Below are 27,559 nucleotides of genomic sequence, written 5' to 3'. Positions count from 1 at the left end.
TGTCACTTAATGTGTTATCATTTACATACATCTGAGAGTCACTTTTTATATTTATTGGTATTTAACTGAGCCCACAGGGAATTTGACAGAACTTCAAATGTGTGGATGTTCTTTTTATCTTGATAAATTACAGAAGTGGATAAGTGGCCAGATATTAAGCTGAAATTATGTCAGAGGTTAATGTAGTTTGTAATTTACCTGCTTTTCACTTGTTCTGCTGCAGAATTATCAATATGTGTGTGTGTGTACTTGTGTTTGTGACCTCTCTAGGGACCTTTTCCAGCATAAACACTGATCTTGTCAGGACCAGTAGACCTCATGGGGACCAAAGCCCAGTCCTAATGAGGCAACACAGAATTTTGGAGATCTTGGTGTAGGTGAGGGTTAAATTGGGATTTTTTAAGATGTGAATCCTCATGATTCCGGCCATAACACTAATAAAGAAATAAGTCAATAAAAAAGTTATAAAGGGAAGGTTTAAAAGACCATAGGGGGCAAGAAGGAGTTTGTTGGGCAGTGGGATGTAGTTCTGATGGGCCGGGACATATTGTTCATAAGGGTCCTCCCAACTATGGAAAGACAAGAATGTGTGGTGGTTGTAGTGTGTGAACGCTCGTGTGTGTATAATAATGCACCAAATCTTAGTCCCCACAGGATAAATTACAATAAATCATAAAAAAATTGAATGAACAATAAATAATGAACTTGCAAAATAAAATAGTGAAAAGTACAATAAGTTGTATTTGAACTGTTTAAGACCATGAGTGAGTAAAATATTTGAAGTTAAAGTATTAACATTTGAAACACATGTGAACTTTACAATATAAATGTTGAAATAAGTGCTATAGAATAAAATGAAAGGAAAGGAAAAGTAGGATTGGTGGAGTGACGTTATATGCTGGAGAGAGAGAGAGAGTCAGAGAGTCAGAAAGAGAGGGAGAGAGAGTCAGAGAGAGAGAGAGAGGTAGAGAGTCAGAGAGAGAAAGAGAGAGAGAGAGAGTGAGTGAGTCAGCGAGAGAGAGAGAGGGGGTAGAGAGAGAGAGAGGCTGGACTCCATTAGTGTGAGGGAAAGTGTTCGGGACTCTTCGCCTCTCTCGTCCTCTTCTTCTTCGGGGATTTCTCTGTGTTTTCCTCGCGGGACTCGGACTCATACATGGTTTAAAGAAGGTGGAAGTTGCAGTCGACGGGTTCAGAGTGTTTTTCTCTTCGTGAAGGTGAGTAACACGCACACACACACACACAGACACACACACACACTCTTCAGTGTTCCTCCACCGCTGGGAAATATGGAAAACGTCGATTCCCTCTTTCTCCGTCGCTTTTCGCCTTCAACTCGTTTCCACGCACAACTTTCCCGACACTTTAGCGGCTGGTTCGCTCGTCTTATGGGTTTTTACTACACACAAGGCGACACCGAGGCGAGCGTGTGCATGCAGCCGGGGAGTGTGGTCCACGTCCCGGGCTGAGCTTACATAAGGTGCTCCCCCGCGGGTCTATTTGTCTCAGAGGCCTTTACCGTTACTTCTAACAGGTGAACCGGGACTTGAGCGGAGAGAAACGCGGACAAACACCCGGGGTGAACTTGTCGTCTCGGGGCTGCAGCCTTTGTTCGCCTCCGTCGATCGATTATGAGCTGTTTTATTCGCCCGGATGATTTGCGTTAGCCTCCATTCATATCACAGGGTGACAGCTATCAGGCTACAATGCAACTTTTCTTTTCTTTCCCGGCGACTTCACCACATATTCGTCTTATTCAGTGTAAATGTTTCTTTTCTATCAGGATTTGTTCTCCTCCATCTTTTGCTAAATCACTTCCCAGGGTCAGATGCTCCTGATCGAGCTAAGTTACCTTCTGCAGCCTGGGGCCACAGCAGTGTCCCACTTTGACACCTTCAACACAATGCCCCCCCAATGAATTATGAATCATGTCAGGTCTAAAGATCATAGGTAAAAGAGAAATTACAACCTCCACCTATTAACTATGGTGGAAGGATTCAGTCACTAAAATAAAATGTCTGGGTTTTGACATTGACAGTGATATTGACTTCAAGAAATGTCTTCAATGTCATAAACAGAATGGGACAAATTGTCCTGAATCAAGAGTGAAATGTCTTCAAGTGAAGGATGAAACTTTTCACAAGTGGAGAATATAAGTAAAAAATATATTTTGGTATACAAAAACATATACATTGAATCAGTTGAATGTGTTCTAATGATTCAATAACCAAATTGAAATCTTAGTAGTTTTTTTTTTTGTCTTTCCATTGTGTTACATGTCTGACAAGTAAAGAAATCATAGTAAATTCTCAATACTAGGACTAGCAGCTTTACTACAGTGACCTTCCTACTACACTGCAGAGGTTTTGTGTTGTACTTCCATAAAGCTGGTGGACTTGCAAGGGTGATAATGTAAATTCTTAATTTGGAAAGTAACTAGCAAGCACAGTTATCAGGCTAGTGAGGTAAATGTACAAAATCCCACCAATGTCCTGTTGAGAAAGCTTTTGAAATGAAAATATTCACGATTAGTACTTTACTCATTCAGAAATGAAATGACGAGTTCCACCCCTGCAAATAACAATTTAGAGATATCAGCCGAGTGCCTGTTTGAAATATCTACGGAAAGTCCTTTCCAAGAATCGTGCCTGGCTTCTCCAGCGAGTCCAAATGTTTCTTTACTCCCCAGTGAGACAGAAGTTTAACTGGACCTTATCTCTCCGGTTTGTTCGGCAGGATGGCGCTGGACGGGATCCGGATGCCCGATGGCTGCTATGCCGACGGGACGTGGGAGCTGAAGATGCATGTCACCGACCTCCACCGGGACGTGTCGCTGAGGGTCACTGGGGAAATCCACATCGGAGGAGTCATGCTCAAACTTGTGGAGAAACTAGGTAACGCTTTCAAAGCTTCTTATCTGAAGATGAATATGCTTGAACATGGATGAGCATGAGTTCTGCAGTTTGAACATCCATGTTATTTGCAGTAAAGTGGGAATGGGATCAGGTTGGCAGCTCTTGCCTTTGACCTCCTACCCTGCACCATGCTTCTATAGCTAGTTTTGTGTGTGTGTGTGTGTGTGTGTGTCAGTGGCTGACTTGTGTTATCTCTTCATATTTCTTGGGCAATAAATACCTTTCTATTTGCAAATAGTTACCATTTCCAAGATGTGAGATTCCACTAAGTACAAAGCTGTTTCGGAACACTGGCAAAGTGAAAGACAGACCTGCCTTCTCGTGGCTCTGAACTCCAAAGTAAGAATTATGTCTGGGACACTGAGGGAAAAAGTACAAAATCACAGGCTGAGGATTAAGACATGTTGTTTAAGGAGAAGAACAGGAACCTGTTGGTTTCCTACTTTTACAGCAGTGCAGGATATTCACAAGAACATACGAGCGTTCAGGTTAGTTGTCTTGATATGTGTTGCTTGGAACCAGGTCCAACTGAGGTAAATGTTCCTCTTTGTTACCCTGCGGTGAATATGGGTCAGTTACCCAAGGTATAAAGAGGCCATAGACACTGCCCTCCCCCCACCCTATCGTGCACTGTTCTGCAGCCATGCACTTGACAGGTTTGGGTACAAGTAAGCATAAGAGTCCTCTGTTCCAGTCACTTGAACACTGTCCTGTTTCATGCAGGCTGGAGAAAGGTCAGTGCTGGTGGCGGCAGCGCAATCCGGGGAGTGACAGTGTGTTGTGTGTGTCGTTGGCGCTCGAATGCTTGGCATTCCTGCAGCGCTCCCAAGGTTTTATTCCCTGCCCATGGTCCCATTTTTAGCTCTCCTGTTAGAGCCTCCACATAATTGAGGTCTTTGTTCTCTGTGGTCGTCTGTGCCGAGCATGCATATATGCAAGGCGGGTGCACTGTTGACTGCCGGAAGTGGGACGTCATGATTTCATTGGTCCTCCCCGACTCCACTCAAGGCCCGGGCCTTATCCGTTGTTTGTGGTGTGTTCGCGTTGTGTGTTAAGGTCTTTTTTGAAGGGTATGACTTCCCAGAACGTGAAACCTGTACTGTGGTGTAGTGAGAGAGGAAAGTCTGGTGACATTGGTTGGTTTGTCATAACAAGACGGATACAAAAGGGAGAACAGTGCAGTGAGTTCTATAATGACTAAAAGAAAATTGCCCACATGTGTTTGAAGTTGTATTCATCGTATTACAGTAATATCAAGTTCTATTGGGTTCTTTTGTTGTCACTGTCTAGTTCTCCTTTTCTTAAGGATGCAGCTATTTTGCTGATGACGCCCTTTTTTATCTCTTCAGGATTCTTGCGGTTTGATTTCCTCACATTCACACTGAATACAGTTTTGATTTGTTTACCATGATCTGTTGTTGACTTGCCTAAGTGAAATAATAGGACATGGGTGTGCACAGTTGTTTCTGCTGCCGTCCTATCAAAACAATACTATAACTCCAGCCTGCATGGGTCAGTATTCTTAAACATATTTTAGTCTGCATCCACCATGTAATAGAGCATCTAACTGAGAAACAAAACTCTTGAAGCGGTATTAACAGCTCTGTGAATATCCGCGTGTGTATTTGAATCCATTCGCTGGTCGTAAAAAAGTTACATTTAATTTGCCTGCCATGTCCCTGCTACCCTGGGCCAACAGGTTGTTATTGCATTGTAATCATTAACCGACCCACCACATGGGTTTGCCACATGGCCACACGCAGCTCGTAACTATACACTGTTGGTGTGGGACGTGATCATCCGTGCTTGAAACAGGCAGTGCAGATATGTTTTTTTTATAGTCCTAAAGAAATAAGGCGACATCCTGAATGTGATTTTTCTTTCATGTACAAACTTTAAGTTGAGACAAAGCAATTTGTGCAAGTTCAAATGTATTAGTTGAAAAGAAGTACGCTGCACAGTTTGTCTCGTTCTCGACGGCTCAGTCCTCACTGAACACCTTGTATTTGTGCCTTTGCACTTGTATACAACTCCCCAGTGCTGTGAGAAGGGTCACGTAGATGCCGCTGAGTTTTGGAAGGCAGTGCGTCACTCTCGCACGAAAAGGACATCCTTGTGCAATGACAAATCTGTCTCTGTCCTTCCCAGCCACCTCTCTCAGTCTCTTACACTTCAAAATGAAGGACCTCTTGTGTTCAGAAATTGGCTGACCCTTCCATTTTTGTTCTGTGGTCAACATTTTTTCCTTGATACTTTTCATTGTCCAGTGAAAATTTCTGTCTGTAGCTTTCACAATTGTGCGGACGTGTGTTGACGTCATCTGTCGTCTCCACATCTACCAGTGTTCACATTAGTAGTATTAGTGCACGTGTTTCCACATGTGAACATGGTTGTGTGGGTCGGTGGGTGTGTATCCTCCACATGTATCCTGCTTCCCTCGCTCGGCTCTTCCTGTCGGCCGCAGGTCTCCCGTCCACATCGCAGGCTCAGATGGCCTTCGATAATGGATTAAATAGACAAATGCCAGGAAGGCACTTAGCTATTGATCACGGCAGTGAACGTTGCCTCCATTTCCCCTGCAAACCCTTGAAGGGGAGTATTTAGAGCAAACTGATTGACCACCCTCTGGTCCCCAGCTCCAGTAATCATTTCATCCCTCTGCTGGTTTCCATCATCGTTTCTTTTTCTGCCTTAGTTGATGTTTTCTAAAAGCTCTGCCGCTCTCTCTGATCGCAAACATTGCTCCATTACAGAGGGAAAGCAAATAAATCACAAACAACATTAGCTAGCGGAAATTTTATTGGATTTAAAAGGGGTTTCTCCCAAGTTACATAGCTTTTAGGACCTCGGCTTGCAGTAAGTGTTTGGAGTATCTGTTTCACACAAATACATCGCCACTTTGCAAATGCTTCAGGTGGACAAGAGCTTTTTAAGTGCAGCCTGGGCTAAATGTCAAGGATGCTGTTTAGCCTATGGACGAGAATAATGCATTTTAGCTAATTGTGAAACCTGCAGCAGAGGCAATCTTGGAATGAGTAGCGTGTTGGGAAATGGGGAGAGACTGATATTTCAGTGGCTCTGCTTATCCTCACCAAGACAGCTGAGGGGAGAGGGACAGGATGGAGAAGAAAAAGGGAGGGAAACAGCGAGAGGAGGAGGAGGAGTGAGGCGTGTGGAGGGAGGACTGCCCTGCTCTCTTCTCCTCCGTCCCTCTCTTGCGTTGTGACGTTAGCCATGCTGCTAGAATTCCATAAAAGTCTTAGCTGGAGCAGGAAATGACTTCCAGGGTTTGGCATGTTGTTCTCTGGTCACTGTCGTCATCGCTGGATTCTGTGCTGACTACTTCACACACGCCCCCCACTCCCTGTCAGCCCTCCCTCTTTTCCTTTCTCCCGCGTCCTCTCTTTTATTAGTCCTTCTTCTTCTAAATATATGTTGTGGAAACTATTTTTATGATTTAGTTTCACTTTTTCTAGACCCATATACTGCTCCAGCCACGTAGCGAGGCCTTTCTATCAATAGGAAAGTTCACATTGTTCACTTTGTCATGATTTCAGAACCAGATTCATCTACAGTGACTGTTCATTGTTCCTTAAATAGAACATGAGCAAACTAATTGCGCTGGTCTGACTCTGATGGTCTATCTGCTTGTTTCCAGTGAGGGGCCTCTAGTTTTTTGGCTGAGGGAGCACCAGTTAGCCACAGAACTTTCCCTGCATGTCAGAGAAAATGGTTTTTTGTATTTCATTTCAGATGACCCACATATTGAATTTCCTCATCCCACATTTATTTCAATTGTTGAATTGAATTATGCAGGAACTGTACTATTAGTTCATTTCTACACCTCTGTTCACAGCCCCTGACAAAACATCTGGAAACTAAAATCCAGTTATTGTTTTAATGTTCAACTAAGAATGACTTTAATGTTTCCTGTTTTCATGATATTACTCTTTTTTTTTTTTGCCAACTATTTGAATTCCGTGTTCTTTTTGACCTGCTAAGAGGCCGACTGCTGAAGTTGCGGTGGCCATTTGTCGCTTTTGACAATGGAGCACAGATTTCTCTAGGAAACAGACCCGATTCAACACAGGATGCTGAACTTCCTCTTGGCTTTTTTTGTACGTGTTCTCCCTTCTGCCGTCCCTACATTCCGGCCTTCCGGCCCCTCAGTGTGTTCATGTCGGAGGTTTTTTCAAGGGACATGATTTTGCAGAGAGTATAATGAATCTTCTCCTTCAATATCACAAATCCGGGCAGAGGAGTACTGTTTGGCCAAGTCCACTTTCCCTCTGCTCATAATCTTGCCATAATAAACCGTTACTGTGGAGACATCCTTAAGGCTTGGCATTATGAAGTGTGAAATCTCCTGGCAGCCACTGCGATCGTCCTGCTCTCTAATCTCTCTGACAGGAAGTAGTTAGCCTAAGTAGCAGTCCTGCCCAGGCCAGAGCTTTCCTGTTTCACTCCAAGATGCTGCAGTGATTGTGCTGTTCTGTAATCAGACGTCCACATATGTAATCGTACTAAGACTCCTTGTCCTATACATTTCCCTGCATAGAGTGTGTTCATTTTGGCATCCGAGCAAAGTAGATCTATTTTTGTTTACTTTCAATATTCTGATCCACAATGCAGCTAACACTTTGGATTGACTAACTTGAGCTGAAGCCGATAAAAAAAAAAACTGTCCACAGCAAAATTATTTGACCATGAAGTAAATGCAGATTGTTTCCATTCTCATTGCACACACCAGCCAGATGTTGGTGAGGGTTAGTGGGTTTTTTGACCAGTGGAAAACGGCCTTTATGTTTTTTCCTGAACAAATCGCTCTAAACGGGCATGTTAAAGAGATCATGTCAAGTAAGAGAACCAGCTGTAATTTGCGCCGTGCTACTCAGTTTGTAAGTAAGTACTACTTTCACATGACTTTAAACTAAACCAAACTTGACTTTGACAGCTGGTGGTTTTCACTCCCTTGATGAAGGGTCATGTGGGAACAGAATCAGCTGCTTCGTGCTCCAAATATCACAAGATGCATTCATCTGAACAAGGCAGTCAACTCTGGACTATTTTGCCATTTTACTAATTTGTCAACGAAAGGGACAGCATGATTAAATATCTGTAGCTTTCCACTGTTTGTCAAGTTTTCTTGGAAGGTCACTGTGCTTGCTAAAATGCAGTGGCACAAACTTTCATGGCTCCTCTGGGGAATCTGAAGTCGGTTGCTTTTTAGCTCCTGTAGCAGCCGGTAGCCCAGTGGCTCCAGTGGAAGGAAATGCTAGAGGAGCACATTGTTGTCGTAACACCACACCTGTGTGTCAATGGAGTAAACTGAGCTGGAGTTTTTGTTGAAGCTATAAGCCCACATTTCATTCATTAAACCTGTTCCCGCCCGCAGTCTCTCTCTGTACTCTTCACAGAGCAAAGAAGCAGGAGGTGTTTGTGTTCAAATCCTACTTTAGTTGAGTATTTGCTCTACAGTTCTGTCACTCTTAAGTTAATACATGACATTTTCTCTTTTTACACTTCTTTTTATACCTTTTACTAGTTTGTGCTTTTACCCTTATAAGTCTTTCTTATCTTAAAACTATGTTTGAATATTTAAAGTAATGATTAACCTCTATAAGCAGCGGCCATCCTTAATTTCTGCACCTTCAAAGCCTGAGAAGCAGCAATTGTCTTTGCTCGACATTGCACAGGTTTGTCCTGTCACGAATTATAGAAAAGCAGCAAATGTTCCCAGTTAAAAAGCTGTAAGTAGTCAACATTTGATTTATCAAGTCTTTCTCATTTACTACTTGATACTTTATTATTCTATATCCATCATTTTTATATTTCTGCATTGCCACAGATTTTCCAAATATTAAACCTGAAACAAATCATACTTAGTGGGCTCGAATATATAAAAGTGTTGCATTAACGTGCAAACTTTGATGAGTTTTTCTAGAAAAGTGCAGCGAGATTCTGTCGAGCGACTGAGCTTCCTGTTGACCTTGTAGATGCATCACTGGGATGGCTTATCGCAGTCCTTAGGGGTTGTCTGGCAGGATGCGAACATGGGTACAAGGAGAGATGAATATTGTCTAACTGCACCATTGATCTCAGGACCAGAGTTTGTAATGTCATTATTCCAGCGGGTCCCTGAACACTTAATTGTGTAAAGCTGTGTGAGGGCGGAGGGGAGTACTCCCTGTGTTTGGATGTGTTTGGATTATGACACAAATGGATACAAACTATATGTCTCCAAGGAGGTTTCTTCTAATGGTCGTCCAGGCCTCTGCTAATGCATCAGAGCCAGCACTGCTCTGTTGCACTCAATGGATGCTCATAAGTTTCCTTATAAGATTTCTGCCTCACCACACTCGCACAGGAAAATATCTGTTTTCTATCAATCAGTTAGCCTCCACATCTTCACCTGAAGGCCTCTGTGTTCTGTCCCATCTCTTCTGTCGATCTGAGTTCTGGCAAAATCATTTCATCTCATCCTCTGGAGATCTCAGATGAGCTAAGATGTGAACCTTGGTGAACCAGAGATCTGGCCTGAAGCCCAGGATTTAACAGCTTGTTTACAAGGTTTATCCTGAAGCATAGCCCAGGCTCATCTTACATTCTGCAGGCTGTAGGTGTGTGCGTGTGTGTGAGTACATGTGTGTATTGTGTAATCCGGCAGAATGTTGCATTCTGAAAATATACACAATAAGTTATGTAGTTTTAGCCTGGATTGTGTCTCTGTGTGGAAAAGACTGTACATCTGAATGAGGTATATGGCCCACCAAAGCAAGTATCGCAATACTTTAGTGTTGTATAGTATTTAGAATTGTGTTATAAACTGTGTCTATGGTGACATTCCCAGAAAACAACTTAGTTTAATTGCTTCCAATCCAAAAAGAAAATTTCCTGTCTCCACAGCTTCACAATAAAAGCATTTAACAGGTGAAATACTCATTTAATTTCATCATGAAGAAACCACAGGAATTGCAGTGTGTTTGTCAGAGAGCTAAGCACTTACTGCTGTGCTTCATTAAAACTTCATCTACAAAACAAGACAACAGTCATTTTCTGCTGTATTTGACAGTGGATCAAAAGAAAGTAAGGGATCAGGGAGGAGATGAGGGCCTGCACACACCTGACATTCCTGTGAGGTAACCAACTCCTTTCACTGTGTCCTGCTGTTTCCAAACTCAAGCCGTGTGTAAAGAGAAATCAGATCCACAGTTGCTCAGAGAATGACAGACTTCTTTCTTAAGACAATCGTCTGCTTTGTGGCCTCCAAACCTAACCTCTAATATTCAACATAATTTGCTGTTACCACCACTAAATAGAGCTGTCGCAAAATCAACCAGCAGTGAAATCTTCAAGATGATATTAGCTGTGTGTATCACTGACACAGAGATCAACCATGATGAACTTTTGTTTCCCATTTCTGCATCTGAAGAAGCTTTAACACCAGCGTCTTTCTGTTTGTCCAAATGCTTTGTCATGTAAGGGTTTACCTGCTTGAAAAGCCTGTTTGCTAAATATCCGTCTGAATACTAGGGACGGGAATCTGCAGGGTATTGTGATTCTGTAAGTATTGCGATTAGATATTACCAATTCTTGCGATTTCTTTGGGTTCTTTTTTTTTTTTTAAATACTGGACCATGGAAAACAGTTGAATCATACTTTCAAATACAACACAGTCAAATTCACGTAGAGCTTTACAATTTTTATTTCAAATATTAACGTTAACTTAATGACTGCCGGGCAGCCAATAGAGAAAATAAACAAATGTGCACCATTATTGTAGAGTCATCCCAATGTTAAATAATCAGCACAAAATATTTTATATTATGTTTTACCTAATTGAAAGACATTCAACTTCAACAAGTGAGGGTTAGGGTTAGTGAAAGTGAGAATGCTATGTGTTGGTTTTACTTGTGCGCTCATGAACCTTGTCATCTTGTCCTGCAGCTTTTTCCTGAGCAACAACAGCATTGGGAAGGTATTCTTTGCCAAAATATATAAATGTATGGCTTTTAATCTTGTACTTTTTTGTTTTACACACAATTTCCTATTTTGTAAGGGTCCTGATTTTAGCTTTCATGTTGCAGAACAGAGCACAGGCCACCATTGAGCTGCTGCAAGAACTTAACAGCAATGAATCTATATATGAATCTAAATGTTCATCTTCTCCTCCTGAAGATCGCTGTTGAACTCCTCCTGGGTGGTTGTTTGTCCTTGGCAGACAACGTGGTATGAAGCTTTGAGCTTTTTCAGCTCATCTTGGAGAACGTTGTACTTCTTCTTTTCCTCCTGGAGATCGGTGTTGAACTTCTCCTGGATGGTTGTATGACTTTGACAGACCTCGTGATGAGAAGTTTTGAGCTTCTCCAGCTCTTCTTGGAGAACGTTCTTCTTCCTCTTCTCTTCCTCATGGAGCTCGGTGTTGAACTTTTCCTTGAAGTTGAATGTCTTTCAATTAGGTAAAACATAATATAAAATATTTTGTGCTGATTATTTAACATTGGGTTGACTCTATAATAATGGTGCACATTTTTGTTTATTTTCTCTATTGGCTGCCCGGCAGTCATTAAGTTAATGTTAATATTTGAAATAAAAATTGTAAAGCTCTGTGAATTTGACTGTGTTGTATTTGAAGGTATGATTCAACTGTTTTCCATGGTCCAGTATTTAAAAAAAAAAAAAAATAACCCAAAGAAATCGCAAAAATTGGTAATATCGAATCGTAATACTTACAGAATCACAATACCCACAGAAACGCAATACATGTCGTATCGCCACCTAAGTATCGTGATTGTATCGTATCGGGAGGTCCCTGCAGATTCCTGTCCCTACTTAAAACAATCTGTCTTGCATAGTAATGCCTGTGATAAATGGCCTGTTTTGAATTTTATTGACTGTTGGCAGAAAGCTGAGCTGTTGTATAATAACTGACTGAAATATGCTCAGCTAACCTCAGTCAACTTGGCCTGTAAACGGAAAGCACTTGGGTTTAAGTGGTATTGGTTAGTGAATACATGAGGGACTTGACTGAAATACATCAACACTTTAGTCAATGATTTCACCTTTGCTGGTGTCTGGAGTCTGGCAACAAGACATGTAGCCAGCTGTGTCAATGGATGATACAGATGCACTGAAAAAGACAAGTGAGATTATCTTTCCATCTCCTGTCACAAGTCCAGAAACACGTTTGTCTGCTCCTCAGATGAAGCGGAGTCGACAAATGCAGGTTGTTTCGAGTCCAAGCATTGTTGAATTCCCTGTTTCACTTCAATCTCCAATTGTAAATGTGACACTATCTCATGTCTGCAAGACAGATAACATCATCGCCTGTCTCTATCGAACCAGTTGTATACATGTTGTGTATCTGATGGCGATATAATCTGGCGTTACTGCACGAGCGAGCGGCTGCTGCCTCAGGGCCATTTACAGTTCCAGATCTAATTTGAGGAAGGGACAGAACACTTGCTTCCTGTATCTTAGCGTGTGTGCGTGTGCGTGTGCATGTGTCACAAACCTGCTGCTGTGTGTGCTTTGTTATATATAAAAACACATTGTCGCCACGCACCATTGCACCTGTGGCGTCACCAAGGAAACAGTCAGACCAGCCTCACCCCCTTGTAATGTTTTTATCAGCTGATGGTGGAAAATGACAAAGCTTTCCACTGGTTATCACTGACAACAACAGCTTTGCTCTGACCCCTTGTAAAAAACATTATGAAAAAAGCGCTCGTTATGCAAACACAGTGAAAGGTCCTGGGACAAATTGTGTCTCCTCTCAAATCGCCTCTATCAGTGATACTAGAAATGAGCCTGCGTGTTGCTTAGGCATCAGCTGACTGTCACAGCTTTTCTAGATACAACCTTGTAAGGAGAAAAACTAAATGTTGGTCTGAAAAGATTTGCACCAAACTTGGTGGAGGGATGAGGCATCAGTCAGGAAAGAGGCAATTCAAATGCTTGTTGCATATGCAGTTAAAGAAGCAGATCCAGGATCACTTTCTGACCACTGTCACTTCTTTTTGGCTTTGTCATCAATCCCTCAGGAAGTAATGTTCGGAAATTTGGGCCGGACGAAATGGATATCACGATAAAACATGTTCACATCAGTCAATTTGGATAAATGTCACATTATTTCTTTGTAGCTATTGATGAAAATTATACTGCGATAATTATGGATATTGTTTCATTGCCGAACCAAATTCGACATACTAGGGATTGTATGACTTTGTTTGGCTTTGGTAGAGGTATTCGTTTTTGTGTATGAAATGTACACAAACAAAAAATTCTGGCATTGAATTAAATACAGCAGTTTTTTCTCTTCACCTTGCTCTGACTCCCTCTGACATTCTTTGGTCCCCAGTTTTAGCTCCTCCCTGTCCGCTGCTCATCCTCCTCTTCTCTCCTTTCCATGCCCTTTCTCTCATTCCTTCTGTCTCATCCTCTCCAATTTTGTCCTGTCCCCTCCCCCTCACAGACGGGCTTCTACAAACATAGCTGCCACTTGGAGTAGGAGGGGAGGGAAGTGTCTGGAAGTGGCTGGAAGGAGAGCGACAGTTTAGTTTCCTGTATTATTAAAATGAAGGCCCTGCAAACTGTTTTGTATTTTAAGCTTAAATGTTTCTTTTTTGCTTTATCTTGATTAATTGCTTCTTAGAATATTGCAGTATTAATCCATGTGTTTTGGAAGCGGCATCTCTATTTGTGTTATCGGGTGCACCAACCTGAGGAAGACGTCTGGGTTGAAATCTGCAGCGTTGATGGCGCTGAATGAAAAGAGCTCAGCTTGACAGAATTTATGGATTAATTTAGCTTGTTAAAGCACACACACGTACAAACACATAGAGCTAATGTCGTTAATGGATGGATAAGAACACCCTCCCTCCGACAAACCTGCACACACTTCTGCACGCATAACTCACACAAACACACACACACACACACACACACACTCCGTATCATCTTTCACGTCCTGCAGAGGTCATAAAACATGTCTCTGTCATTCTGTTTCCCCTCCCCTTGTCTCTCAGGCCCTCCTCGCGCACACACCCACATACACGCATGCATCAGTCCACTCGGGGTCTGTGGGTCCACATTTAATGCAACCAATTACTTAAGCCACCCCCCCCCACTCCCGCTCTTCTGGCTGCTGCATTACGTCAGGCTTGGCAGGCTGTATTTTTAGCTGGGAGATGCCATTGGCCCTCTCTCCCTCCTTCTCTGTGGATTGAGTTTCCACCTTGTTGCTGAAAGAACCCAATGGACGCCTCTCCCAGCTGCCCTTGTCCAATCACATCCCCTCGAACCACCGTGTAGGAAGCAGAAGGAGAGAATATGTCCAGTGAGGTTTTGGTGGTGAGCAGCGGCAGAGAAACAGTGGAGCAGGGGCCAGTGGGAGTGTGTTGAGGGTAACTGAGACCCGCCAAGATGTGCATTCATGCCTCGCCACAGACTGTATGGTGGTCATACATGCTGAGTATGAAGACGCTGCTATAGAACGTCTGTGGTGAATGCTGGAGTGCCAAATGTTAATGCTAGCTGTTTAGCATTTCTCCCAGACACCAGAAATTATAAGTTTGTGAGAGGAAAAACAGTGAGAAGAGTTATAAAAATACATGCTCTATTTTCAATTTCCCCCTTCCTTTTCCCCTCTTATTATTTCAGCCTTTAATAGCGGCTGTATACTTAAGGGAACAGTTTTTCCCGACGGTGGCAATGAAGCCGTGTCCTGCACAGCTGAGGCATGAGGATGGAGCGATGACAGCTAGACCCCATGCTGCTAGAGCAACTCACAGAGGGTCAAAGAAAGCTTGGAATGTTTTCACTTGAGGGAAACACCCAAGTGTTAGCCTATCGGAGTAAACCGTATAAAGACCCAACAGCTTGACAAACAACCCATTGCAGTTAACGCAAGGCCGTCACAGTGACATGTGCATTGAGATGCTGTCGGCCACTCTTCTTCTCAAACTTTCCTCCCCTTCTCAATCACCAGTGTAATCTCCCCCTCGTCGCAGCGGCCAATCTGTTGTTTCACCAATTCAACCGCTAATCCCATTCACTCTGTTTATAAACTGGATCAGCAGGAGAGTGTCAACAATACGTACGAATGCCCCTATGTAAAGTTAAGGTCAAAGAAAACAATAGCAACTGGCGGAAAACGGAAGGCCACTCGAGGTTTAGGCACCAAGCAGCCTGATTGACAGACAGAGGAGATCACCAAAGAGAAACGTCAGCATTGAATTTATGACGCCTTTTCAGCTACTCGTAGAAAAACTTGGATGTTTTATGAGTTACAGATCAGTTGTTTCTTACATCTTGCAGGTAATTTGTCAAACTCTTACAAATAATGTTGCATTACTATTTCTTGAATGACCATTGCAACAGCCAATGCTTAAATCGAAAGACTCCACTCAGGCCCTGCTATAACTGCTGTTTGCTCACTACGCTATGTACTAGTAGTGCATTATGGTTTCAGTTTGTCCATTTGTAGCTTTGGTCTTCCTCTTGTAGTGTGTGTATATATACCACATTTAGCTAATGGGCCACCAGGCTTGAACACAAATAGATGCGTTTCCTCATGGGGATCAAAATGGAGCTAGGATTCCTTGACCAAAAGTATTCTTATTTCTGACTCACTGTTATGTATTCATTACTACGGCAGATCACGATGCCAGTGATGTGGTGGGGTGGCATAAAGTTATCGTGGTAACAGTTTGAAATAATCGTGATAGTGATTTGAAGTCCTATCGCTTGTCTATATGTTTGTCGATTGAAAGAAACTCCAACAAGTCTGAATAATATTATTATTTATCAAGGAAAAATGCCAAATATGTGCTGGTTTATAAATCCTAAATGTGAGACTTCGCTGCTGCTCTGTTTTCTATATAAATGTAAAGGGAATATTTTCAGATTGTGGAATGTTTTATAATCTGACCTTGAGTTCTCAAAGCTTGTGATGGGGCTGATTGTGGCCCGATAGTACTGTGCAAGGCTACCTGACATGAAAAATGTATGCTATCGAACTATTATATTATGCAGTGATACATTATTCATTTAAAGGACAGGTTCACTTTCTACTGATGTCTTTCTAAGACACATTTTGTGGATGAATGTTTCTTGTGATATTAAACATTAGCTACGACAATACCTGACAACATTTTCTCCTCAATCAGGTTTTTTCCACTTATCAGAACTACTGACACAGCTTATTTTAAAAACCTAAAACGGTTCAGATTGAATGTTCTTTTGATTAAGCGATGACTAAGGAAACCAACGTCTGTGTTTGGACACTGACTCATTGAGAGGAGAGAGAGAGAGAGAGAAAGAGAAACTCAGATTAAGATGGAGAAAGGCTGGAGAAGCGATGAAGGGGTGTGTGGGTGGAGGAAATGAGACACTGCTCTGGGAAGTGCCTTCCTGGACTAATGCTAGAGTAATGACCTCACTGTTCAGGGGGATTTCTGGAAGAACAATTAGCTTAAAAAGTATCGGCCTCATTCTTATCTGTCATAATCTGCACAAGGACACATGCATGACGTGGGGAACATGTAACCACCCAAGACTTCTGTTCTTGTGCCAGCTAACCTGCAATTCATTTTGACCTGCAGCCTAGCATACTTCACTGAAGGTAAATAGTGCTTTTCTAGTCTTATCAACCATTCAAGGGCTTTACAGTGCAAGCCACATTCACCCACTCGTGCTCTTATTTCATACAGCGCTACTATATGCTGATCTTTAACCATCACCATTCACATCCAGCTGTCAGGGGCAATTTAGGGCTCAGTATCTAGGACACTTCCACATGTGGAGTGGCCCAGAACCACCAACCTTCTGGTTAGTCGACCCGCTCTACCTCCTTAACCACAGACACCACCTGCTATTAGAGGGTTAAATAAATATGACATGGAAGCAGAGGAACAAATGCTCTCCTTGAGTTTGGGACTACTGTTTTTTGTTAACTTTTTTAGCTTTGAAGTGAACTGCAGCTCAAACCCAACCTCAGCCTGTACAGAAACAAGAACAAGGTGATCCTGAAAACCAGCTGCTTTGAGTTCCCTTAAATCCCTGCTGTTTTCACAAGTCAGACACCCATCATGAGAGCACAGGTCCGTCCCCATTGTTCTGAGCCCCTGCAGAGCGAAAGCCTGGGAGCTATGTGGGGTTTTGGGTGGCTTGCCTCTCTGCTTTAGAGGGATCATAGGGTGACTATAGAACAAAAAGGGAGGTATGAAACTGATATCCCCACAGTGTCGTACAAACAGCCACGTCTTTCACGCACTCAGTTGTCTCCTCCCTTTCACTTTGACTTCACCGCCCCCGTGCAAACCTTGTCTTGCCACCCCCCTCCCTCCCTCATCCTGAATGTGACCCCTGCCCTGAAGGGACACATTTGGTGAGCTTAGGTCAGTACAGTGAGAGGTATACAGCCTGAGCGCTCTGGTTACACCTTCCCTCTGCCTACAATATCTTCACCTTGCTGATACAAGTGGTCACCACCAATATCGTCTACATCCATACTACTACATGTATTTTGAAAGCAGCTTTTTCAAAATAAAACTGTCCACACAAGCATTTTGGCTCCATAGAAGTATTAATCCCCGTCCATACTAACACCCTTGAAAACGCATATTACGTGAACTCTCAAGTACACTGGGCAGGCACATGCTGTTGTACACGAGAATTGCTTGTCTTCTATGCATGTAAGCATTTGTAGCAGCGGCTGTTAGCAACACTTGTAATTGATCATCCATGTTGCGTCCTACACTGGTTATTTTCCTCTGGAAGGGGGTCATGTTATCGATAGGAACATGAGTTTCCAAACTAACATGTAGTGGTATGGATGTGGCCATTGCTTTGTTATGAGATATGATAGGTTTCTGTTGTTATTTCCATCCCTGCAGTTCTTATTAAAACTAATCCACTCAATTTTTTTATTCCTCTCCCCAGATGTGAAGAAGGACTGGTCAGACCATGCTCTGTGGTGGGAGAAGAAGAAGACATGGCTGTTGAAAACCCACTGGACATTGGACAAGTACGGCATCCAAGCCGACGCCAGGCTGCTCTTCACGCCGCAGCACAAACTTCTGCGCCTCCAGCTGCCCAACATGAAGCACATGAAGGTCAAGGTCAACTTCTCGGACCGCGTCTTCAAGAATGTGTCCGACATCTGCAAAACCTTCAGTAAGTGGAGCGATGGACGGAATCATTTAGAGAACAGAAGGGGAGGCAGTTTTCATATATTCGGTGGTGATTTGGAGTTCAGTCTTACTGAAGGTGTCCACCGGGCTCAACCTCAACTTCCCCCAGTTATACTATTTTTGGAACGTTTCTGGAGATTATCTAAAGCAAACAGAGCTAATCATGTTCTTCCTCTAACTGTTTTCATCTCCGCCAATTTGTTGTGTTTATTAAACACGCTCTGAGCTCTGTGCACCGGAGTGACTTCTCCTGATTGGCAGTCCACTGTTCAACTGGGGTGTCTTGTCCTTGGAACCTGGGCTCCATCTGCTTTACACTAATGTTTAGTAAACGGAGATTATGAATCCGTCTCTGGATCATAACACAGACGCACATCAACAGACTTATTCATGCACATGTAAATAACTCCTTCTCACTGTCTGACTTACCTACCTACCATCTCTTGCACTAATAACAATTCCAAATTTAACTGTCCCACATGGCGTAAGTAATACCGAGGGGCTCACATGTATATAGCTTCTATCATGGGCCCCCAGTCAGAGGTCACACACTGGACCCTGTGGACCCCCTGACCTGCTAACACCCGCTTTTCCTTGGTTCAGCTCTCGCCACTTGCCCCTGACTCATAGTCTGTGTCTGCTCTGGGGATTTGCAGATTTGGAGAACACCCACACATCAAAATCCTTCTATCAGGCAGGGTCATCTCACCCCTGTTGAGAATCTGTGACTGGACTCGGTGGAGCAGTCAGGATCAGGAGCTGCAGTGTTGCTCTCCTGTTTTTATTGGCTTCTAGCGTTTAACCTTGTTTTGATTTTGGTACGAGTGGAATATTTAAATGATTGATCAAGAACAAATAACACATTACTCCTCTTTGTGTAAATGCAAAGAGGTTGTTTTGCTGGGGCACGGGGGAGAAGCAGGCCTGCAGTCTTGTTCTCAGCCAGGCCAACATGAGGAATATGTCTGTTGCTTCTCTAATAAGTCTATATCAGGACAAATTGCTTTTGGCTGACTTTGTTGTGTGCCAGAACGTTGCAAGAAGTATGGTGGCTTTAAAGGGCCCCAGAGTGAGATGTGCTTCTGCTGTTGCATTTGAATCACTGTGTATTATAGCTTGTAAAAAGCAGAATTTAAGGAAGTGGACGGCGGGGAAGCTAGAAACTGTTACCGAGATTATGACAACTGACTTAGCTGACTTACAGCTGGTCTGGCTTGGAATTGGTTAATTTTGTTATCTGGGCAACTTTTGAGATTTACAATTTCCTGGACATATTTTCTGCTGAACTGCACAGCACAGAGAATCGGAGGGGACAGGAAGAGACCAAGCCTTTTCCAGCTGGCCCTCGCTCCAGACAGCAGAAAGGGAGTGGCGGAGATCCTGGAAAGACAGTGGAGATTGTTTTTAAATTGTTTTTAATTTCTTTTACTCTGGCAAGTCCACTCAGTTAGTGACACAGAAGCTATTTCCTCTTCCAAAATAAGTCCAGATTTCAGTCTTCCAGTGATGTAATTGGCTGTTTTTTATCCCCATCCTTTTCATGGTGGATTTATCTTATTATGCTCTACAATTAAGGATTATTAATGTGCCATCAACGCTCTACTATTTTAACATATAACAATCCTATATGTTTCTACCTCAAACTTTCTATTTTCTCTTTAGCACAACTTAGATAATGTCAGTGTGCTTCCCATACAGGACCAAAGCATATAAAATCAACATAACACTCCCAAGTTAAAAGCATAAAACCAATTATCACTGCTGTACTTCTCCCATGTCCATAGCAGCTGGGTCCTGACACAGACACAGTCCATCTGGCCCGGCTGGGAATGAGGAGGACTGTGCGAAAGGTCGATGTAGTGTAACAGATGAAAATCACTCAGTTTCACTCCTGTTCTGACCTCTGTTTCCATTTGGCAGCACCTACGTCCCGTGCTGCTCTGCTTACAAGATAGTTACGGTTAAGGAATTTGGCTTTTCCATTTTTAGTTGCAAGATAACATTATGATAACGAATGAACTCTGACAATTCACAGAATTCTCTGCATGTTTTTGTGCTTTCAGATGTTTCTGAATTTGTTGTGCAATGGTGCCACTTGAAACCCTGTAGAAATGCTTGACATCTTCGACTGCATCTTCTACGTGTATGGCACGCCTGCTGTATTCTCACATGGGCTCATTTACCTGACATCTTTCCAGCTGACTGGTAGGAACCGTCGGGAAAATGTCTGGAGTAACTGACTTGGACATTCGCATTCTCATAAACAGCCCTTCCCGGAAGATTTCAAGAAAATATCCGGAGTTCAGTTCATGTCAGAAATCAGATATTAACAGGGCTTGTTTTGTCTCAATGGCTGTAAACCCCTAATTTTTATTTGACAATTTTCTAAAATACAGAACAGCCATGGATACTCGCATACAAAGTCAGAATGTACAAATATAATGATCTTTTGCTTGATTCATTATATTATTCTATAAAAAGAGTGATTGTTGTCAAAAAAAATCTAATAATCAACTAATAATTTCAGCTATAAAATGCTAAATGAGTTACATAAAGTCATGTCTGCAATGAATTGGATCTTCTGGCTTTTCTAAAGAATGATTTGCCAAGTGAAGACTCATAGTCAGACATAAGCTTCTCCTGTCTAGACAACCTGGACTCACTTCCACACTCGCACACACGTCCTCCCTCTAACAGGAGGCTGTTTTTTTACTCTTCCTGTGGGACAGCACACAAAATGTACTCTTTCCCAAACTGACTAACACATGACTGTGGACCTGGGACTCGAGGCGAGACAAAATGAGGCTGCTGCTCTCTGCGAAGCACCACTTCAGGGTAATAGGAATCAGGCTGTTCCACTTAAGCACTGTGTGTTTTTTGGTAAGAACTGCTTTGCTACCATTTGTTGGAGACCTGAGGCACCAACGTGTTCAGTGGAAAATAGAAGGGGCAGCAACGCTACTGTGACTTCTCTGCTAGTGGAGGTAGCAGGGATGAACACAGAGGGCACAGGAGGATGAGTTTGACAGTCGAGAAGTGTCTGCTCACTGCGCTGTCCTCCAGAAACCTTTCTCAATGTGTGGCACTGCTGCTCCATCGTCTTGGTCCAACAGATTTATGGCACATCAGCCTGTGGTCTGCTTGACTAGCCCAAGCCTCTGTTGTCATAACACAAGAGGAGCGCGGTGTGGCCTCGGCTCCGGTTCCTAAATGAAAGCGCATTATTGTTCTTTCTGAAAGACCTTTTAGCACCTTTTCAGCCTCCTGTCTGATAAATGAAAGACTCCTCAGATGCCAATTGCTTTCATGGTTTGTCCTTAAAGTTGGACTGAAAAACACAAAAACAGCTTTGTGACGTCTGTCTCATGTAATTGTATTAAATCAAAGCATCACTTGACTCAGCTCAGATGCCAAACATCTGACCTCACTGCACTTCATCACAAGCTGAATTCCTTCAACGTTAAAAAAAAATCCACATCGTGTTGTCTGTTTCCGTTTAGACCCAGAATGTGCCAGTCATTTCTCAGCCCTGGTTTTATTGCGTCTTCCCTGGATCAAATGACAAATTTATTGTTCCACAGTATTGATCATTCCAGCGAGTGCCTCTTCGAATCAGCAAGAAATGTGCAAAGGGGAAAAATAGTTGATGAAATCTCTCCTCTATAATTTCTTTGTCCATGTAGGGTCTCCATCTGTTTGTACTGTAAACCTCAGTGCTGTAAAATTAGACTGTGACGGTGTTTGTGATTCTTCTGCGGCTGGCCTTACTCACTGCAGTGAATCATGTGTTCCGAGGAGTAGGTCCTGCGAGCCCAGCTGGCTCCAGTTCACCCCCCCTCTCCTCTGGCTCCCGGCCTGGAGTCTGCAGGATGGAGGATTGGGGGGGTCCTTATTGTCAAAGGTGTCATTTCTGCTAATGGAAGTCGACCAAGCTTTTGTAAACACTCAAACCATCACTCACTCTTCCTCCTCGTCCGGACACTGGCCACAAGTATGCAGTTGGTACAGGAGCAGTCTTTCTCACCAGTTCACGATTCCCTAAATTGTCTCTATAAACATACAATTCAGAACTCGACTGGGTATGTCAGCAGAAACTGACTGTTTCCTGTCTAGTGCAGTGTTTTTATATAGTTTTTATAGTCTTCTTTATATTTTGGACCGTTACACCTCCACTCCTTTCATAGGAGTGATAAGTACATTTGTCAATTTATCTACCGCATCTTCCCTCTTTCCCATACACTGGGGCACAGCAATCTAGTAAATGGGTCTAAAATATAGATTTTACAGGAACATTAGTGTTTTAATTTTCTCCTCTGATAATGGGCAGTTTTTTCATCAAACTGAATACGGTAATTGGTTGAAAAGTCTGTGACCAAAATCACTGCTTTTGAGCCACACGTTTGATCTATAGATGTTTATAATATTCATCAATGTAAGGAAGCTACACTATCATTGAAATACTTTCTATTTCTATGTATAACATTTATTTACACAGGGTTTAAAAACATAAAAAAATTCAGTAATCTGAATTTTAGGCTTACATTTTAGATACCGGTATCAGCACGCCATAATTAAACTACAACCAAGACATATGTCTTGGAACTGTTGTCTTAGTTGTGGGAAAGATTTTGAATACCTACTGTCTTTGTCTGTAGTGTCCAAGTTAACGTGGCATTTCGAGTGTTATTCTAAACTCAGCTACTTCACCTTAACCTCAATTATGTGGAAGTCTAAGTAATTCTGTGATTTTGATATTCCTTCGTATCTGTCGTACTTGACATAGCCTTAAGTTGAGTTCATTATGGTATTAAACACCCTTAAATTTAACTTGTTGAAAGCGGCAGAAACCCTGTTATTATCACTTATTACACTGGTCAGCTTGTTCTGTAGATGGCTCATACTGTACTTCCAGTGTGGACAATGAGGTCATATGTATGAACAATTAAAGCAACTTTGTAGTAGAATACCACATGCCTCTGTAATGCCTCAACAAAAGACAGGAGCCCTGTGTACATACACAATTTGATACACACTCCACTGTGTGTATTAGGCCGCTTGCACAGCTCCGCGGGGCTGAAGCTCGGCAGCACGCCTGCAACTCACATGGCTGTATAAGGGCACAGGGATTGCACTCCACCACAGCAGCAGAGCAAGAATGAGGGAGGAGGGAAGAGGGAGTCAGCGAGAGACGCAGAGAGAGGGTGAGCTCCCATCTGGTAGTTCTTAAAACTCCTGGAATGCTTTTGCTTTAGTTACACAAACCAAACAAGATCTCTCACCAAGCCAAGACGTTCGCTCTCTCCCCTCACACGTTTCTGCTTTCCCCCACCGGCCCTCAGCAACCATTTTTTAAATTAGTGTGCAACACCTTGTCAATGCTTAATCTTTAGAAAATGAAGAGAGGTTTATTTCAACTGATCTGAGAGAAAAACCTTTAATTTTTTTTAACATTCTTCTGTAAAACAAAGTGAAAATAATGAAATAAGATTCTCGGATATCAGCTCACTCCATAATTCACATGGAATCTTTGACAAAACCAGATCCAGCTGAGGATCCAGATGTTCCTAAAGCATCTAGACTATAGCCGCATGTCTCCTGGTTCTGACACTTTCTGACCCACTATATCAGAATCGTCCAAAACTCATCATAAAACGTCATTGCCGCTGCTGAGTGATGGCTCCCTGGCCTCCGAGCTCCAGGGTAGGAGGGAAGAGAAGGGAGAGAGGCTACTCTGTTTTAGTCATTATCTTCAGTGCGGTATCTCATTTTCTGATCGGGATCTTGCACACAACTCTTTACGCACGCAGAGTTAAGTCGTGGGTGTTTATTTAATTTATACTATCTGAGGACCATCAGTTTAGTTCTGTCTTTATGAAAGCTGCGCTCTCTTCCCCCTGGTTCTGGTTTCATGTGTGTGAGAAGAATGATCCAGGTTGTGTCTGGCATGTGTCTCGGTTGGAGATTGGATACAGTCAAAGAAAGATTTGCGGTGGCCCAGAGAGAAGGGATTTGCAATTTTCCACCCCTCTTGTGCTCAGCACCTTTCTTGTTCATCTCCTTCATCCCTTTGCTTTCTCTTACTCCTTCTCCCTTTTTGCCTCTCAACTCATTTCAGTTCAAGTTTCTTTAGCTTCTTTGTATTCACTCAGAATACTATTTCTATGCATTTATAGCCCATGCAAGAGGTTGTGTGGTTTATATGAGGCCTGTAGTTGAACAACATATAAATAGGTGTATGCTTTTAGTAGGATTCTAACATTGAAACCTGCTCATCTTGGTGTCCAGATTTATTTTGCCTCATTGTTATCCAAGGTTATTTTTATGAACTTTCTTTCTCTCTCCCTCTCCAGATATTCGCCACCCAGAGGAGCTTTCTCTACTGCGTAAGCCCCGTGATCCTAAGAAGAAGAAGAAAAAGCTGGAGGAGGCAGAGGAGGAGGATCTTGAGCTGGAGGGACCACTGTTAACCCCCGGATCAGGTGTGTTGATGGACAGTAACTCCGCCACTAATGTGGAGATGAAGCACGTATGGCTTCAAACCACTTGCTGCAGTATTTTCCATCTGAATTTTTCATGTTTATGCGGAAGGAAGAATATAATTTACAGATTATTTAGCAGAAAAGAAAAATATGAGACAAGTGCAAGTTCTGCTGAGATGAAAATGGTGAATTTATAGAAATGTAAGTCAGAGGAATCCGGTCTTTAGGTTCAGATCTGCTGTGAAGTAATTATAGGTTTCATTTTTGTATATTTTGAAAAACAATAATCTAATTTCCCTCAAACAGCAGGGTTGAATAACAGGTTCCACTGGCTGCTACAGAGCATCTTCCATTCTTATTTTTGTTTGGTTGCACTTGTGGTTCAAAACAACCCGCTAAGAAAACTCCAGACTTTTGCAGCCTGCCTCTAATGACCAAATATGAATGTGTAAGTTTGAGGCCTGCATGGGATCTGCAGTCTGGGCTTCCTGCTCCTTGGCAGGCAGGGCGAAGAATGGTTGAGATTCCACGCATAGTTGGTCACGCTGCCATTTTAAACCCAAACCAGGCTGCACGACTGCATCTACACCGGCCACTCCTCCCTCCTTCTGCCGCTGATGGGAGGGTTACGACCACGTGAGCCGAGAGGGGCAGAACAAAACAGGGTACACCGCTGTCACAGAGTTAGCATTAAGCAAAACTGCAAACTCTATGAGACAGGGTGAATGGGACTCTTTGTACGCTCTGCTCGGGCCTCGAGTCTGTCTTCTTTCTCCTCAGACCCAGCTCAATATGCATATAGACACTCGTGAGTGGAAAAAGGCCTGAATTGTCACTGTGAACTTGTTGAACCTTCATAATTCCCTGCAGTAAAGAAAGGCAAATACTGCTGATGTGCAAATTTGAATTCACTGTAAATTACCCTGTATAGAAATATGAGTGATAGAAAAGGCTTAAAAGCAGCACTCTTATTCACTCTTTTTTTATTTCACAGTTCATTTTTATGGACACAGCTCAAGAAAGTCACACCCAAAGTTGCACCATTACATTGAATGGGTGTGCTGTGTTGATGCCTCTATTGTGGATACATTTTTTTTCCCATTGGGCAACTGTGGTCACAATACTAGGTGGTGCAAAAATAACAGTTCCATCAGGAATGTGCAGAATTTGTTCACTGTCACTTCACCAACACACTTCCTGTCATCCTATCCATCAGATCAGTCACATGCTGCAGTCAGAATATTGTATTTCCTGGCCAAGTTGAAATGCGTTGTTGTGTCCCTTGTGGGGAAGGGCTGACCTCTCAGCTCGGGTCTCTTGATAGGAATCACAAGGTTTTTCGCAGAGGCAGCGATGCAATCAGAATCCCGGTGCTCTCCTGGGCAGCTAAAGGCTCATGTATAGTCCACACCACTTTGGGGACAAAGAGAGGAGAGAGCTCGCCGTGGCTTAAAGTAAATACTGTACTGAACACACTTGAATATCTGTCCCCAAATGTGTCTGATTTGTTCCCTCCTTGGTGGAGGTAATCATATTTTCTACTTAATTTTCTCCCACAACCCAAAACTGATGTGTGGAACTGGTATTGTTGTTAAAAACAAAAAATAACCATTTCACAGCTCGGACACATACAGTAAAGAGGATGTGCAACTGTACAGTGAGGTGACACTGACCTCACATTACTTTATATAGATGGTGACTAATTATTCCCACTTTAAGACAATCCTTTTCCATAACCTCAATCTCTGTCTTTAAAAGTACCATTTTGGAAACTGGGTGTCCCTTTTCTGTCTGCACGCTCGTGTCAAGTTCCCACAGAACTGGTCATTTTGGTAGAAAAAGCCATGTTACTAATCCTCAGCTGCTGTTTTGACTCAGCCTGAGATCCACTATGTCTCCCAGCACTTTATGTTTGTGCTGCAGTTAATAAATGCAGGGTTGGGTCACACTGACCGGCGTCTTGCTTGGGCTTTCAATCAGTTGCGCTGCGCTGGATGGCAAAGAACACGTGGATGGAAAACGACAGAACCTCGCTAGTCATGCCAGGGTGTTCTCCCTCTGCAAAGAGGGTAAATTGAGTCATCCGCTCTGAGGCTAGCAGTTGGCATTCTCCTATTTCTCTATTTTTTGTCTTTTCTCCTCTGTGTCCTCACCGCCCTTGTCAAGTTTGTCTCAAATCTGTCCACTTGATGTTTTTTTCCCGTTCCTTTTTCCCTCTGCTTCCTTTCCTGTCCTCCTTTCTCTTACCCTTTCTCTTTTCATCCTAGCCTCTGAGATAGTGTACATCGGACCTGTCAAAGGTAAGCTTTCCTCTCCCCCTGTCCTTTTACTCTTCAACACTGCTTCCTCACCCTTGCCTCCCGCCTTCCTATCTACCTTCCACCCCCCTCCCACAGCCACAGTGTTGAGGTCACATGACATCTGTAACCTTTGGGACTAGCGGCCTAGTCACCTGACCGCTCCTCTAGAGGAGGTCAGCTGGTTTGAAAGGTCACATGATGTAAACGCTTTGTCTCTCCTTAGAAATTGGCTCAAAGCTCACTTTTTTCATTACAGCTACTCCAGGTCTGCTCACAGCAACACTTTATACCAGTTAGCTTTAGCCATATTCTTGTTGTGGTAACTGCTAGCTGACTGTAGGCTAACTTTACGTGCTGCACCAGATTTTGGTACCAATCTCTACTCACGATTGGTTAAGCTCGTGTTTTGGTGGGACCTTTTTAAAAGTGCTCTATGCTATGATCACTACTGCGCAGCTTCTGGCTCCAAATGACGTCAAAAAAGCAACGTGACCGCCCCCTCATTTAGGACATATTAGTTACATTCTTGTACAGCAGAAGAAGCTGAGACCCGTTGTCCATCTTTATATACAATAGGGTTTTTGCTATACATTTAGTCCAAGATTCTTATTGGTCCACTACTGTTCATTCGTAAGTGCAGCACACAAAAACTTTCTGATAAAAATCAAAATGAT

The 27,559-nt window shown here is 42.8% G+C and overlaps 1 protein-coding gene across 1 annotated transcript in view; it reads left to right on the top strand.

The window, feature by feature from the left end:
* Positions 1-1,006: 1,006 nt before the first annotated feature.
* Positions 1,007-27,559, top strand: part of fermt2 (FERM domain containing kindlin 2) — a 41,397-nt gene continuing 14,844 nt past the window's right edge. The window contains exons 1-4 of the mRNA XM_053433957.1: positions 1,007-1,214; positions 2,734-2,891; positions 17,856-18,089; positions 24,457-24,585. Coding sequence (XP_053289932.1) covers positions 2,735-2,891; positions 17,856-18,089; positions 24,457-24,585 — 520 coding nt within the window. The 5' untranslated portion in view covers positions 1,007-1,214; position 2,734. The remainder of the gene's footprint in view (positions 1,215-2,733; positions 2,892-17,855; positions 18,090-24,456; positions 24,586-27,559) is intronic.

The sequence above is a fragment of the Pleuronectes platessa genome, chromosome 11, assembly GCF_947347685.1.
Source record: "Pleuronectes platessa chromosome 11, fPlePla1.1, whole genome shotgun sequence".
NCBI classification, from domain to species: domain Eukaryota; kingdom Metazoa; phylum Chordata; class Actinopteri; order Pleuronectiformes; family Pleuronectidae; genus Pleuronectes; species Pleuronectes platessa.
The sequence above is the reverse complement of the archived record's forward strand: the minus strand, read 5'-3'. Positions and strand labels throughout refer to the sequence as shown.